Raw genomic sequence first — 14,208 nt, 5'->3', positions numbered from 1 at the left:
AGCCTCTACCTGATAAATATTTTTTTCTCAGTAAAAATTTCACTGTCATTTGAAATGAATAAAATTTCAGCACTAAAATTTGACACCGACCAGCGATTCAAATGAAGACACTTGGACATAAACAGAATCTTAAAATCTCTAGTAAAACTGCCTTCGTCAGTAATCAGTAGTGAAATGGGAGTGTGCGCTTCCCAACTTGATGTTTGATGCATTAGTGAATAAAACATCTAGATAGCCTAGTAGACACACCAGAGCCTCTTTAGCTTTAATATCAATGTACACAAACAGTTAATGAGATGGTTTGGAGCAGGAGTTTCCTAATTACAGGATTTCAATACCAATTGATTTCACCTCGTCACAACCACACGCAATATCTCAACTTTAAACTTTTTTAAAAAATTTATGGTGCTGCTAATGAGAAATGTGTGCAAGTTTCTGGAAGTAAATTAATTTTGAAGTAGTAACTTTAAATTATAGACAGATTGTACAGACATCCACAAGGATATAGGGCATGAGATCCATTAATCAGCAATAAACTATTGATATATAACAGTGTTGTTCCGACAGCTGCCTTTATATAATGTTTTAACCAAGTTTAATCATTATGCTGTACTCCTAGCTGTATTGTGCTCTGCTAACTTCTATGGTATGTCAAACAGCTGGTTACTACTGGGTAAGTTCTACATTTTCTCAACAGGAAGCAGTGACCTGGCCATCTCGCTACAAGGCCTCTCCAATCCTCTAAAACGCTGCATAATGCACATCAGCAATATGTCAGACTTTATTAAAAATATACTAGATTCAAAACTTCCACATATAGTACCAAACATTTCAGAATGAACTAAACACAGAGACATTTCGCAAAATTGGGAAGAAATGCTTGTAAGCAAACTGCTGGAGAAACTCAGCATTCATCTTGAATATAAGAGCAGAGATATACTGCTGCGGCTGTATAAGGACTCGGTCGGACTATATTTGGAATACTGTGATCAGTTTTAGGCCACATATCTAAGGATGGATGTGCTGACCTTGAAGAAGGTCCAGCAAAAGGCTTAAAAGCACGATGAAAGGCTTGTCAATATGAGGAGCGACTGAGGGCTGTGGGTTTATATTCAGTAAAGAATGAGGTGAGAGCACATTGAAACTTACAGAATTCAGAGGTGCCTGGGTACAGAAGATGTGAAGATGATATTTCCACTTGGAGAAAAAGACCTCAGAACGAAGGGACAACTATTGAGAACTGAGATGAGGAGGAATTTCTTCAGCCAGAGGGCGGTGAATACGTGGAATTTATTGCCACAGAGGACTGTGCAGCTATGTCAGTGTATTTATGACAGAGATAGATAGGTTCTTGATTACTAAGTGGAACGATGGATAAGAGAAAAGACAAAAGAATGGGATTGAGAAATAAATTGGCCATGATTGAATGGCAGAGCAGACTTGATTAGATGAATGGCTAATGACTTATTCTCCCTCATGTTATAGTCTTATAGCAGATGTGGCAGCATCTATGGTGAGAAAAACAGTAAAAGATCTTCAGTTCTGAAGAGGTGTCATAACAAACTTGAAACATTAACTGGTTTCCCACTCTACAGATGCTGCAAAACCAGAGTTTCTCCAGCATTTTGTCAGTTTTGTTTCAAATTTACAGTATCCACCATATGTTGCCTTTATAAATGGTACTGGCCAGGAGTCAGAGTTTACCTGTAAGTATGACAGTGTAGAAAGATAGGTAGGAGGGGTAACAATTCAGGAAAGAAAATTGATCTGATGATATAAAAAGCTAAACATGTTGTCCGTAAAGCCCTCTATTTATAAAAACATGCAAATATCTTTCTTACTGAATTTATTTTGAAATTTCCAAAAGAAGTGTGCACAAACATTTCAGTTACAGAACCGCTCAGCAACAGTATTTCAAAAAAAGTAGTTGAATCCACCTGATAACTCGTGCATAACCTCACATCTTGTAGAGGAAGGCAGTATAATTTATTCAGCTCAAACCAGTCTAATCACAGGAAATGGGCCATTCAACTGCAATTCTACCATTCATTGGCTGGTCTGCACCTTAGCTTAATTTTTCCACTTTTGGGCCATGTTAATTGATGCCCTTAAAAATGTACTCATCCCAATCTTGGAAGTTTTAACTGACTAAGCATCAACGGCCTTTCGAGAAGACAGTTCTGTTATCTTTCACATGAACCAATGTTTCCCAATTTCATTCTTGAATAGTTTGACTGAATTTTTATTACATCTTCATTGTGGATTTTCCCACCAGAGGACATAAAATGATTCAGTGTGGTAGATACAGAAATTATGATTTAAACATCTGAATCATCCTTTCAAATCACTCCTTCAAAAACAACTTGTACGTATGTAGTACCTTTAGCACAAATCAAACTTCCCACCTCAATATTCTATAGGACAGGCCAGGTTTATGTAAACCGTCATTAATTTAGCCCATTAACCCCAAGTATCATTTGATAATAAGATGTTAAAAAAAGTTTTCAATTCTGTTTTAAATAAAATACCTTTTCCTCCCAAAACTAATAGATTTGCAGCTTTAAGCCAATGAAATCAGTTCAACTATTAGTTTTCAAAATGTAACACAGCACAAAAGAACAAGTTTGTTCAAATGGAAAGACTAAAACCGGCTATTTTGATGAGGACTTGCATGTTATTGAAATTTGATGGCTGTTCATGTGGTACCACTTTCTAAGAGGAAAAAAAATTTTGATGTGGGTCCATAAGAAATGGACTGCAAGGCTAGGGCTTAATCTGAAAAGAAGTTCAAGAATAAATAGTGGGAAAATCCTAGGAAAATGAGCACATAAGCTCACTTCAGTAATTTAATTTATTCAATATATAAAAGAAATCTTAACAGGTTGAAGCTCCACATTTTTTAAGCCATTCCGTTGTGTGGACTCAGACTTGCTGCAGTGCTCCAGCAAAGCTCGGCTAGAAGAAAAGCACCTCATTTACCACTTGGGAACTCTATAGCCTACTGAGTTTGACAACTTTCGGGCGTGAGCTTCTCACATGTCCTTACACCAAGTCTCGTTATCACAAGGTCTGCTATTACACACAATTCATCGTTAGCCACTAACATCCCCATTAATAGCTATTCATTCTTCTAGCCTGATTGTTATCAACTGCCTCCCACTGTTCTTCTCTCTACTTGGCCTCTACCTCCATCTATCATTTACTCCTTACTCCCTCTCCCTGTTATCCTCTCCATTAAAAAAATTTCCTAGCTACAATCAGTTCTGAGGAAGATTCACTCAACCTGAAATGTTAACTCTGATTTCTCTCCACTAAACTGCCAGACTGCTGAGCTTGTCCAGCAATTTCTGTTTTTGTTTCTGCTATGGGGATTTACTGTTGGTGTTTGCACTGGCCTTTTGAAATATTGCCCATCAGAACAGCCAGATCAAAGAAATGAGTCAAACATTAGAATGCTAGATACATACTAACAGAAGTGATTATCGGATTTAAAGTCAAACAGCTGTCCATCACATTTCTCTTATCCACAGAAACCCAACACTAGGTGTCTATGGAAAGACTTACTCAGAATCACATGATTTTCTATGAAATATTTTATGAATCTCAAGAAGAGACGCTTTGGACACTATACACGATAGAAAAACACCCAGAGCCCATTTCTGCGACAACTGTTGTCTCTTATCTTCAGCAGACATTCCATGATGTTATGCAAAGCTACGACTTTTACTAATGTCAAACTATTCTCCGCAAGTAAATCCAACCACAGGCAATATTTTTAACTACCCCAAACACTATTAGTCTCGACAGCAAGTCATACTCCAGTTGGATTTTGCACAATGGAACTGGGATTATTCTCTCCATCTCTCCCATCTACTAATACTTGGGCTTTCATTGAACTCTCTGGAGGAAAACTAAATCCTACTCAAGCAAGAGAGTTTGAGTAGGACCTGTATCACTTAGTATAGTTATAGGCTTACAGGCTTCCTTTTAAGAAAAAGGGTTATCTTCCCTTTCAACAAAAAGCTTTCAGATCTTTCATCTACTCTACATACTTGTCTGCATTCTCAGCAGTAACCCAGTCCAGTTGCTTAATTATAATTAAAGCTACAATGTGATCTGTGTCTTTTCTCTCAGAGTTTCTTTTCTGGACTTACTCCTTTGAGCTCCAATAAATCTCATGGATTTTCCTTTCAACCTCTGAACAAATGCAACTGACCCGGTTACAGTGCAAACACCTTGCCTTTCAATTTTTGTCTTCACCCTCAGTACATTCCCTTCTGATCCAAGGAAATGTTGGGATATTCTCAGCTATCCATTCCATACTTTGGTTCCATGTCTTGTCTTCTTTAAAAAGCTCTTGAAGATATGAGGCTGATGGAAAAACGTTTAGTTTTAGGGATTAGCTCAATCAGCCATAATTACTGCCTGTCTAATAGCTGCAACCCTTTGGTCTTCATTGTGGATTCTTACTACTAAACATAGTATTTAAATACTAAGAGAATAACCTAAGCCCTTCACAAGTGGTTACTGCTTCTGTTAGTATCCAACTCTTTTGAATTAATGCAAGTTTACCCTGGCTGTTTCCTCCAATTCCAGAATCTCAAGCACCAATTTGTATTCAGCCAATTTACAGTATCAATCCCAAGAAACTTCCACTGACAGTTAAGCACATATATTTGTTCGTTTTTTTCTCCCTCCTGCCTTTCCATTTCTGGCATTTTCACTTCCACTTCCCTTTCTTTACGGTTCTCTACCACCTCTAGTTTTCCTACACCTTCATGCCTTACCTGTGACAATCACTGGATTCTGATGTTTCACTGACTAGAGTACTTGTCTCTCTTGTATTTCCTCTAAACCCAGCTGTTAGTTCTCAGATTTCTTAGCTTTGCTACTACCTCCATTTTACCCAATAAATCATCCAGTTGTGCCTGAAATTTGCATTCAGACTGCTCAAGGCAACTGCGCCACTAACAGGATCCCCTTTATTGTTTCCAATGCTATATCTTAAATGCACTACAGAACCTGATATCTTCCTTCATCTTAATACCACGCAAATCCTTCACTGCTTTTGGTTCAAATTTATTCTGAACAAGTCACCAAACTTTGCTATCCCAGTGATAGCATGCTGGAAATCAAGCCCTCCTTTCTTTAAGTTGTCACAAAAATTTATGATTTGGAAAAGTATGCAGAATTAACTTGATTGATTTTTTTTGAAGAGATGACAAAGATTAATGACAGCAAAGCAGTAGGTATCCATATGGGTTTCAGTAAGGCACTTGACAAGGATCTGCATGATAGACTGGTGAGTAAGAATAGATCACATGGCATACAGAAGGAGCTAGCCAATTACATATAAAACTGGCTTGAAAGTAGGAGACAGAGGGTGGTAGTACAGGATTATTTTTCTGACTGGAGCCTGTGACCAGTGGTGAGCTATAAGGATCGGTGCTGGGTCCACCACTTTTATCCCCCATTTCTATCAACGAGCTGGATGCGAATACAGGGAGGATCATAGTGAGGCTGCATGTGGCACCAAAATTGGCATTGTACAAACATACCTTTTCTCCACTGGAGTAAAAGAAGTACCGTAATCGGACGATATTACAATGATCCAGTTTTCGCATTATCTGCAGCTCACGATTCTGTGGAACAAAAAAATATAAGCAACTGTTTATTTGCATAGTTGACACTCACAATTGGGTGCTAGTTAACAGGCATGAGAGCAACCCTCCTTAAAATATGACAGGCTTAAGCTACACAAATGTCCCACCCAATTGAACTTGCTCCAATTACTTATGTGATAAGTAGCCTTTATAATGGAAACAGACACAGAATACATATGTTAACATTGTCAGAAGTGGCCAAAAGCTGGCCAACACAGCAAATGTAGTGGTTTCAAACAGTACAACGAGAAGCAGAGTATTGCTGAGGGAGACTAAGAAATTAAGGCCCTGGAAGTTATAAGTGTGGCCCTGATACAGCAATGGATTAGAGACATATAGTGCATGCATAACAGGCTGGAATCCAAGATTTCAGGAACTGTGCATGCTGCTGCTTTTTTTTGGAGGGAAGGGTTTAGAAAAATAGGGAGACAATGCAAATCTACAGGAGTTGGCAGAGGTAGGATTCTGTAAAGTCAATAGATTTGAAGATGACAAGCTTAAATTTAATTGTGTTGGGACAAGCAGCCAGTGTAAATCAGCAAATATAGGAGTGAACATTTTACAGTAAGAGTCCAACAGCACTTCAGTCCATTGTCCATGCTGACCAGGTTTCCCAAACTAGTCTCATTTGCCGGTGCACAGCCAATAGCCCTTTCATTTCACGTACTTATCCAAATTCTTTTAAATGCTGTAACTCTACCTGCATCCACCACTTCCCTCAGGTAGTTCATTCCACATACAAATCATCCTACGTGAAAAAGTTGCCCCTCACATCCCTTTTAAATCTTTCTCCTCTCACATTAAAAATATGACCTCTTGTTTTGAACTCCCCCACCCTAGGGATTCAAAAGCCCCTCACGATTTTAAGTCTCTAAAGGTGATCCTCAATTTTCTATGTTCCAGCCTCTCCTTATAACTCAAATCCTCCACTCCCAATAACATCTCTGTAAATCTTTTCTGCACCGTCTCCAATTTAATAATATCCTTCCTAAAGCAGGGCAGCCAGAACTAAACAGTATTCCTCAAGCAGCTTCAATGTCTTGCACAACTGCAACATGATGTCCCAATCCTATACTCAATGGTCTGAGCAATGTAGGCAAACATGCTGAATATCATCTTCACTACTCTGCACACCAGCGATGCAATTTTCAAGGAATTATTTATCTGAACCTCTAGGATTCTCTGTTCGACAACACTCCCCATTAAATGTGCAAGTCCTGCCCTTGTTTGTTTTACCAAATGCAACACCTCACATTTATCTAAATTAAACTCTGCCTACCACTCCTCAGCCCATTCACCCACTTGATCAAGATCCTGGTGTATGCTTAGATAACTTTTTCCCACCACTATCCACTATACCATCAATTATGGTCTAAATTTACAACTCACTAACCACATTTCCTACATTCTCATCCAAATTGTTTGAACAGCGGGATGGGTTGAGTCCAGATGTGACAAAATCATGGACAAGACTTCAGTGGAGATGGACTGAGAGAAGTGGAATAAAAGGCAGTTGCACTTTGGACATTACACTATGCTTTGGTACTGCTCAACACACCAACAAACATGCAACCTTCAGACCCACCATGATCTGGAACGTGTCTTTACCTGTCCAATTTCAGCATAACAAGAGCATGGCCCAATGATTAAACTGAACAGGCTCATTACTAAATTTCAGAATAACCAATGAATCATAGCCTGCCACTTGATACTCCCTTTTTTGAAAGATTGAATACTCCCAGACCAAAACTCAGACTGTAAATTATCATGTAACTTTGACAGAAATCAGTTACATATAACAGTAATTTTCTTCCATCAGCCATTCTTCTCAACTTCAAAATAATGCTTTTCCTAGCTTTTTACCCCCCCAAATTACAGTAAAGCACTGAGATAATGGGAGGGGGAGATAATAAGTAATAAAAACAAAACCCACAAATAAAGCAGTAAGGCTCACCATTTCAAACTATAAAATTACTATTGGATGGTATGTTTTCTGAATGTTTTGCATAATCATTTAAAGATGGAAACATTGCCAACTACAGATGGATTATAATAGACATTTTAATATAGCAATGGCAAAAGCACCACACCCCATGTTTGAACACGACAGAGAACTTAACATTCTGGTTACTATGGTGCAGATGTTCTGATGGCCACATGATTGTTGTTCCCCTCTGGATGGAAGTTTCGCATGAGGACATTGTAGAATCTCCATTACAGCAGACTCCAAAGCGAACTGCCTGGGCAACTGAAATGCTCCAAAAGTTGTCATTTAAGTTGGGGAATTTGAAGGGTTCCAATTAGAATAAAGAAAAACTAGTACCTAGGAAAACTTAAGATTCTTAAACACAGCTGAACTCCCTAGTAATTATTAGGTATTCCACCCAACTGCCATCCTCCACTTCTCCACCTTAAGCTCATACTTACCTTAAGTACTTAATATTTGACAGCAGCTACATACGAGGCACACGTGTGACAACAAAGCTAATTCAATTCAAGATTCTGGACTATGAAAATCAGAATACAGAAATTGACTGCTATAAAAACGGGGGCATGGTATACATGGTCAGACAACATCTGGAATACTGCTAGTAGTTTTGGGTCCTGTATCTAAAGTTGGATATGCTGGCTTTGGAGGGGGTCCAGAGTAAGTTTCAAGAACTCTCCCTCCCACCAAAACCCTCCACCTTCTGCCTTCAAACCAGTTCTGTATCCAACTGGCTAATTCTCCCTTTATTCTACGTGATCTAACATTACCAACCAGCCAGTCTACAACGAGGAATCTTGTCAAACACTTGACTGAAGTCCATTCAGATTATGTCAACAGTGTGGAGCTGGAGGAACACAACAGGTCAGGCAGCATCAGAGGAGTAGGAAAGTTGACATTATGCATCAGGATGCTTCTTCAGAACTTGACCCAAAATGTCAACTTTCCTGCTCCTCTGATGCTGCCTGGCTGTGTTTATCCAGCTCCACACTGTGGAGTCTCTGATGCCAGCATCTACAGTTCTTGGTATCGTCCACACAGATCACATCCACCGCTCTACCCTCAATCCTCTTTGTTACTTAAAAAAAACTCAATCACATTTGAGAGACACGATATCCCAGGCACAAAGCCATGTCGACTCTCCCTAATCAGTCCTTGCTTTTCCAAATACAAATTCTGCCCTTCCGGATTCCCTCCAACAATTTGTCCACCACTGATATCAGGTTCACTGGTCTATGATTCCCTGGCTTTTCCTAACCACCTTTCTTAAATAGTGGCAACACATTAGACAAATTCCAGTTTTCTGGCAATGCACCTGTGGCTATAGATGATACAAATATCGCAAGAGGCCCAGCAATCTTGTCCCTAGCTTCCCAGAGTTCTACCACACACCTGATCAAGTCCTGGGGATTTACCCAGCCTTACATGTTTTAAGATACCCAGCACCTCTTTCGCTGTAATATGGACATTTTTCAAGATGTCGACACTTATTTTCCATATCCTTCTCCACAGTAAACACTGATGCAAAATACTTGTTTCGTATCTCCACCATCTCCTGCAGCTCCACACATAAGGCCCCTTAAAAGATAGCGAGGTTGCCTATTCTCTCCTTGGTTACCCTTTTGACTTTCATGTATTTGTAGAATCCCTTTGGCTTCTCCTTAACCCTATTTGCTAAGGCTGTCTCATGTCCCCTTTTTACCCTCCTGATTTCCCTCTTAAGTATACTCCTACTGTCTTTATATTCTAAGGGTTCACTCAATCTCCACTGTCTATATCTGACACTTGCTTTCTTCTCATTCTTGGCCAAAACCTCAATTTCTCTAGTCATCCAGTATCCCCTATACCTACTAGCCTTGCCCTTCACCCTAACAGAAAATGCCCTGTCTCTGGACTCACGTTCTCATTTTTGAAGGCTTCCCATTTTCTAGTTGCCCCCTCACCTGCAAGCATCCTACCCCCAATCAACTTTTGGATGTTCTTGCGTAATGCTGTCAAAACTGGCCTTCCTCCAGGTTGCAGTTTTAATTTTCAGATCTGGTCTATCCTTTCCCATCACTATCTTAAAACTAATAAAATTATGGTCACTGACCCCAAAGTGCTCCCTCACTGACATCTCAGTCCCCTGCCCTGCCTTTTCTCCCTCCAAGAGCAAGTCATGGTTAGCATCTACTCTAATAGGTACTTCTGCATACTGGATCAAAATATTTTCTTGTCCACACTTAAATTCTTCTCCATCCAAGCCCTTGACACTACGGCAGACCCAGTCTATGTTTCGAAAGTTAAATCCCCTACCATACCACCCTATTATTCTTACAGGTGACAAATTCCTTACAAATTTATTTCTCAAGTTCCCACTGTCTCCTTTCTTTTGGGGTGGGCGGGGGGGAAAAAGAGGGGCGGCAGGGAAAGAGAGTGTGGTGATGGCAAGGCCTACAGTACATTCACCCAAAGGCAATCATCCATTTCTTATTTTTCAGTTCCACACAAATAATTTCCGTGGAGGCATTTCCAGGAAATCCTCCTTAGGTACAGCTGTAATATTATCCCTAAATCAAAAACACTACTCCCCCTCTATTTTGCCCCCCCTTCTACATCTAGATCCTGGAACATTTAGCTGCCATTCCTGTCCTGAGCCATGTCTCTAATTGCTATGATATCCCGATCCCACATTGCCAACCATGCTCGGAGTTCATCTGCCTTACCTTGTTGAGCCTCTTGCTTTGAAATAAAGGCAATTTAATTTATCAGTCCTACCTTGCTCTCTGCTTTGTTCCTGACTGCCTTGCTTGCTCCTTCTCACAACTGTACCCTTTTCAGACTAATCTCTATCCTCTTTATCTCCTGGATCTCACCAGTCATGAGATGGGGACTGCCACAGGAGACTCCTGTCTACTTGCCTCACTCTCCTTTTCCTGGAGTCCACCCATCTACCTGACTGTGTCTCCCCTCCTGCAACTGCCATCCATCACACCCCCAAGCTCCTGTAAATTCCTCACCATCACACTCCCTCCCACCCACCCCTTATCCTACCAAGCTACTCTAGCAAATCCTCCTGCCACTATATTAGACCCCTTCCAATTCAGGTGAAATCTGTCCTTCTTTTACAGGTCACTTCTTCCCCAGAAGAGATTCCAATGTTCCAAAAGTGTGAATCTTTCTCCCCGGATCCAGCTCCTTAGCCATGCATTCATCTACTCTATCCTCCTAACCCTAGCCTCACTAGCTTGTGGCACTGGAAGTGATCAGGACATTACTAGCCTCAACGACCTCCTTTTTTAAATTCCTGCCTAATTTCCTATATTCAATCCTCAGAATCTCAATCTTTTCTCCTTCTACGTCATTAGTTCCCCATGTACAACAACCTCCTGCTGGTTCCTCTTCAATTTAAGAATATGCTGCACCCTCTGATTTATTTCAGATTCTGGCTCCAGGGAGGCTACACACCATTCTAATGTCTTGCTGTCAATCATGAAAATGTTTGTCTCTTAATAGACACTGCCCTGTCACAATCAAACACTTGGAACACCACATATCCCTCATTACATTAAAAGCCAGTCTCAGTACCAGAAACTTGGCTGTCAGTGCTACATTCTCCTGAAAGTCCATTAGCCCCTACATTTTTCAAAACAGCACATTTGTTTGAGATGGGGGCTGCCACAGGAGACTCCTGTCTACCTGCCTCACTCTCCCTTTCCTGGAGTCCACCCATCTACCTGACTGTGTCTCCCTTCCTGCAACTGCCATCCATCACACCCCCAAGCTCCTGTAAATTCCTCATTGCCTCTAACTGCTGCTCCAACCTATCCATGCGATCCAACAGGATTCACAAACAAACGCTTCCTGCAGACCTAAGTATCAGTAACCTGGAAACTCTGTCCAATCTCCAGCATCCAACTGAAAGAGTGCTTCACTCTATTAAATGCAACATTTACACCTTAACAATCTACAGACCCAGAAAATAGCTCAGTCTTACTGCTCTAAAAACACTGGTCCAGGCTAACTTAGAATCTATGTTTTTGATATTTTAATCAAGAGACATATCTCAATGAAAACATCATCAAAAAGAATTTACTCTCAGTACTGTAGATGTACAAAAGAAAAACAGCAAGGTTACACTTAAAACTAGCCACTTAGCTACTCCCTTGCCGTGAACTTCCTCACAGGTGTTTCCAAGTCAGCTGTGAATTTTGCTCTTTGTTTTTCTTAGACGAACTCCGACGTCCAGAGATACTGAAAATCAAAGAGCAAAGCTGTGCAGATTCACTGCCGAGTAGAACAGCAGTGCATGTTTATTGCTCCGATTCACTTCCCACGTGGTCACTGTCTTTGTCTCTCGACCTCCTTTTTAAAGTGCCATTGTTTTGATTATTTACCTCCACTAAGAAAACAACCTGAGCTTACCCAGCCTCTTTTTAAAAAAACTGATATCAAACACTATCCCAGGAAAAAGCCTGGAGAACCTCCTCGGCAGCCCTTTCAGTGCAATCACATCTTTCCTCTCCTGCAGTGACCAGACATGCAGCCAGTATTCCAGCTGTGGCTTAACCTCCCTGTTCCTATAACATATCTTGACTAAGAGGCAAGTGCCCATATGCCTTCTTGGATGCCAATTAACCTGCCCCGCCACATTCAGGGATTTATGACAAGCATCCCAAGATCCATCTGCTCCTCTGAGCTTCCTCTTGCTCACTGTCTTGTTACTTCTTCCAAAGGGCATCTTCTCACACTTAGCAAGGGTAATTTCCATCTGCCATTCACCTATCTGATCAATCTGTTTATATTCTCCTACAAGTCAACCACTGGACCAACTTTCATGTCATCTGCCAGCTTATCTCCCTTTTCTCCACCCCATCCCACAGCCCCCACCCCTCCAACACATTCCTCTACAATTTTTTTTGTATCTATCAAAATAATGAGGAACCTTTGCAGTTGCCTCTTCTCCAGTTGGGTAGTCTTATGCTAGTGTCCTACATATTGATGGGGTAATTACAATTTTTCACGCAAGCTTTAAAAGTCCTTGAAGGACACTGCCCCAGGATAACATGTCCGAGATAGACTAAGTTCATGCCTTCTGTTACGGGAAAGATCCATGCTCTATCTGGATTTGCTGAGATTATCAATCTTCTAACCAAAAAGGCAAGTGCTTGACTTTATTCTGAGAAGTGAAAACGAAACAAAAAAGTTGACAAGTGTAACATAATTGAAAAGAACGACCACAAAATATTCATCAGAAGCATAGATAAGTCTAGGAGTCCCAGGTAAGGTGAGTGGATTAGAAAAAGACAGAAGTTCAGTGAAGAAAGGAATGGTCTCAAATTGAAATCAGGGAAAATAGCAATTCATTTTATCAATAAGAAGCAGGAAATCTTCAAAAACAAGAAGATCACAGAAGTTGATAAATTCCAATATCAGCAAAAGCACATTGTGTCCCGACATCAGCAAGAGGGGTTTACTAAAAACAATAAGCCATTTGAAACCTTTTTGGCCCTCATTCCATGTTATTCAAAGAAATCAAACAAAAGCTCTGGCCCTGATTTTTCTTTCCTCTTCAAACATAGATGCCTTGCTATGAGACTGGAACAGATAATATGATGCTTGTGCTGAAGAAGGGAGTGCACTCAATACTATTCACAATTTCCAGGCTGTGCTCAACAAGAACTATTAAATTCCACAGAAAAATATATAGACTTTATATAAAAAGGATCAGTAGCATTGTGGACAGAAAAACTTCATTGACAGACTGAAACAAATTGGGATTAATAAGTGCAAAGTAACTGTGCTGGTTGTAAAGAGATAGATCTAGAATGGGAGTTAATAGTAGGTGTTGGTTGCAGACTATAAGTCAGCTCTACTGACAATAAAATCAAGAAAATCTTGACATGACTAGCACTCAGGCAGGCTTGCATGCCGAGGGGAGAGGAATGGGTACAGGAAAGGGGTTGTGGGGGGGGGGGGGGGGGGGGGGGGGGGGGGGGGGGGTGCGGGTGGTGGGTGGGTGGGATCTATTGAGGAATTTGCCAACTACAGTGGGAAGAATTCTTCAGGTCTAGGCCCAAAATGTCAGCTTTCCTGCTCCTCTGATGCTGCTTGGCCTGCTGTGCTCATCCAGCTCTACACCTTGTTATCTCAGATTCTCCAGCATCTGCAGTTCCTACTAGCTCTGAAACACCATACGACAAAATTATATTTCCAATATCAAATGGACACCACCGTGTAACTGTTGAAATAATGCATATTGTTTAATGAAACTCAGTATACATGGTGTCTTAAAAGCACAAGCTTGCTAGAAGCCTCTGACTGACAAAGCGCTTGGCAGTTACCAAAAAGATCATGGCTGATTTGATTACTGACATTCCCACCTACTTAGATAATCTCTCAATCTTGTTTATCAAGAATCTCAATACTCCGCCTTAAAATGTCAATACATTTCAAGTGTTTATTCTAAACTTTTACTGCACAATTTTGTACTACAAAGTTTACTATTGAAAGATTTTTTGACCTTCTCATTTAGTAAATGATTGGTGAAACATCTAGTTGAAAGGAGCAACCATGAGC

General features: G+C 40.4%; 1 protein-coding gene across 1 annotated transcript in view; it reads right to left on the bottom strand.

Moving 5' to 3' along the window:
* The window catches only part of gsk3ba (glycogen synthase kinase 3 beta, genome duplicate a), a 183,844-nt gene that overhangs the window by 75,673 nt on the left and 93,963 nt on the right, over positions 1-14,208 (bottom strand). The window contains exon 3 of the mRNA XM_048540399.2: positions 5,559-5,642. Within this exon, the coding sequence (XP_048396356.1) occupies positions 5,559-5,642 (84 nt within the window). The remainder of the gene's footprint in view (positions 1-5,558; positions 5,643-14,208) is intronic.

This window comes from Stegostoma tigrinum, chromosome 12, assembly GCF_030684315.1.
Source record: "Stegostoma tigrinum isolate sSteTig4 chromosome 12, sSteTig4.hap1, whole genome shotgun sequence".
In the NCBI taxonomy this organism is placed as follows: domain Eukaryota; kingdom Metazoa; phylum Chordata; class Chondrichthyes; order Orectolobiformes; family Stegostomatidae; genus Stegostoma; species Stegostoma tigrinum.
Note: the sequence above shows the minus strand (reverse complement) of the source record. Positions and strands in the feature narration are given on the sequence as shown.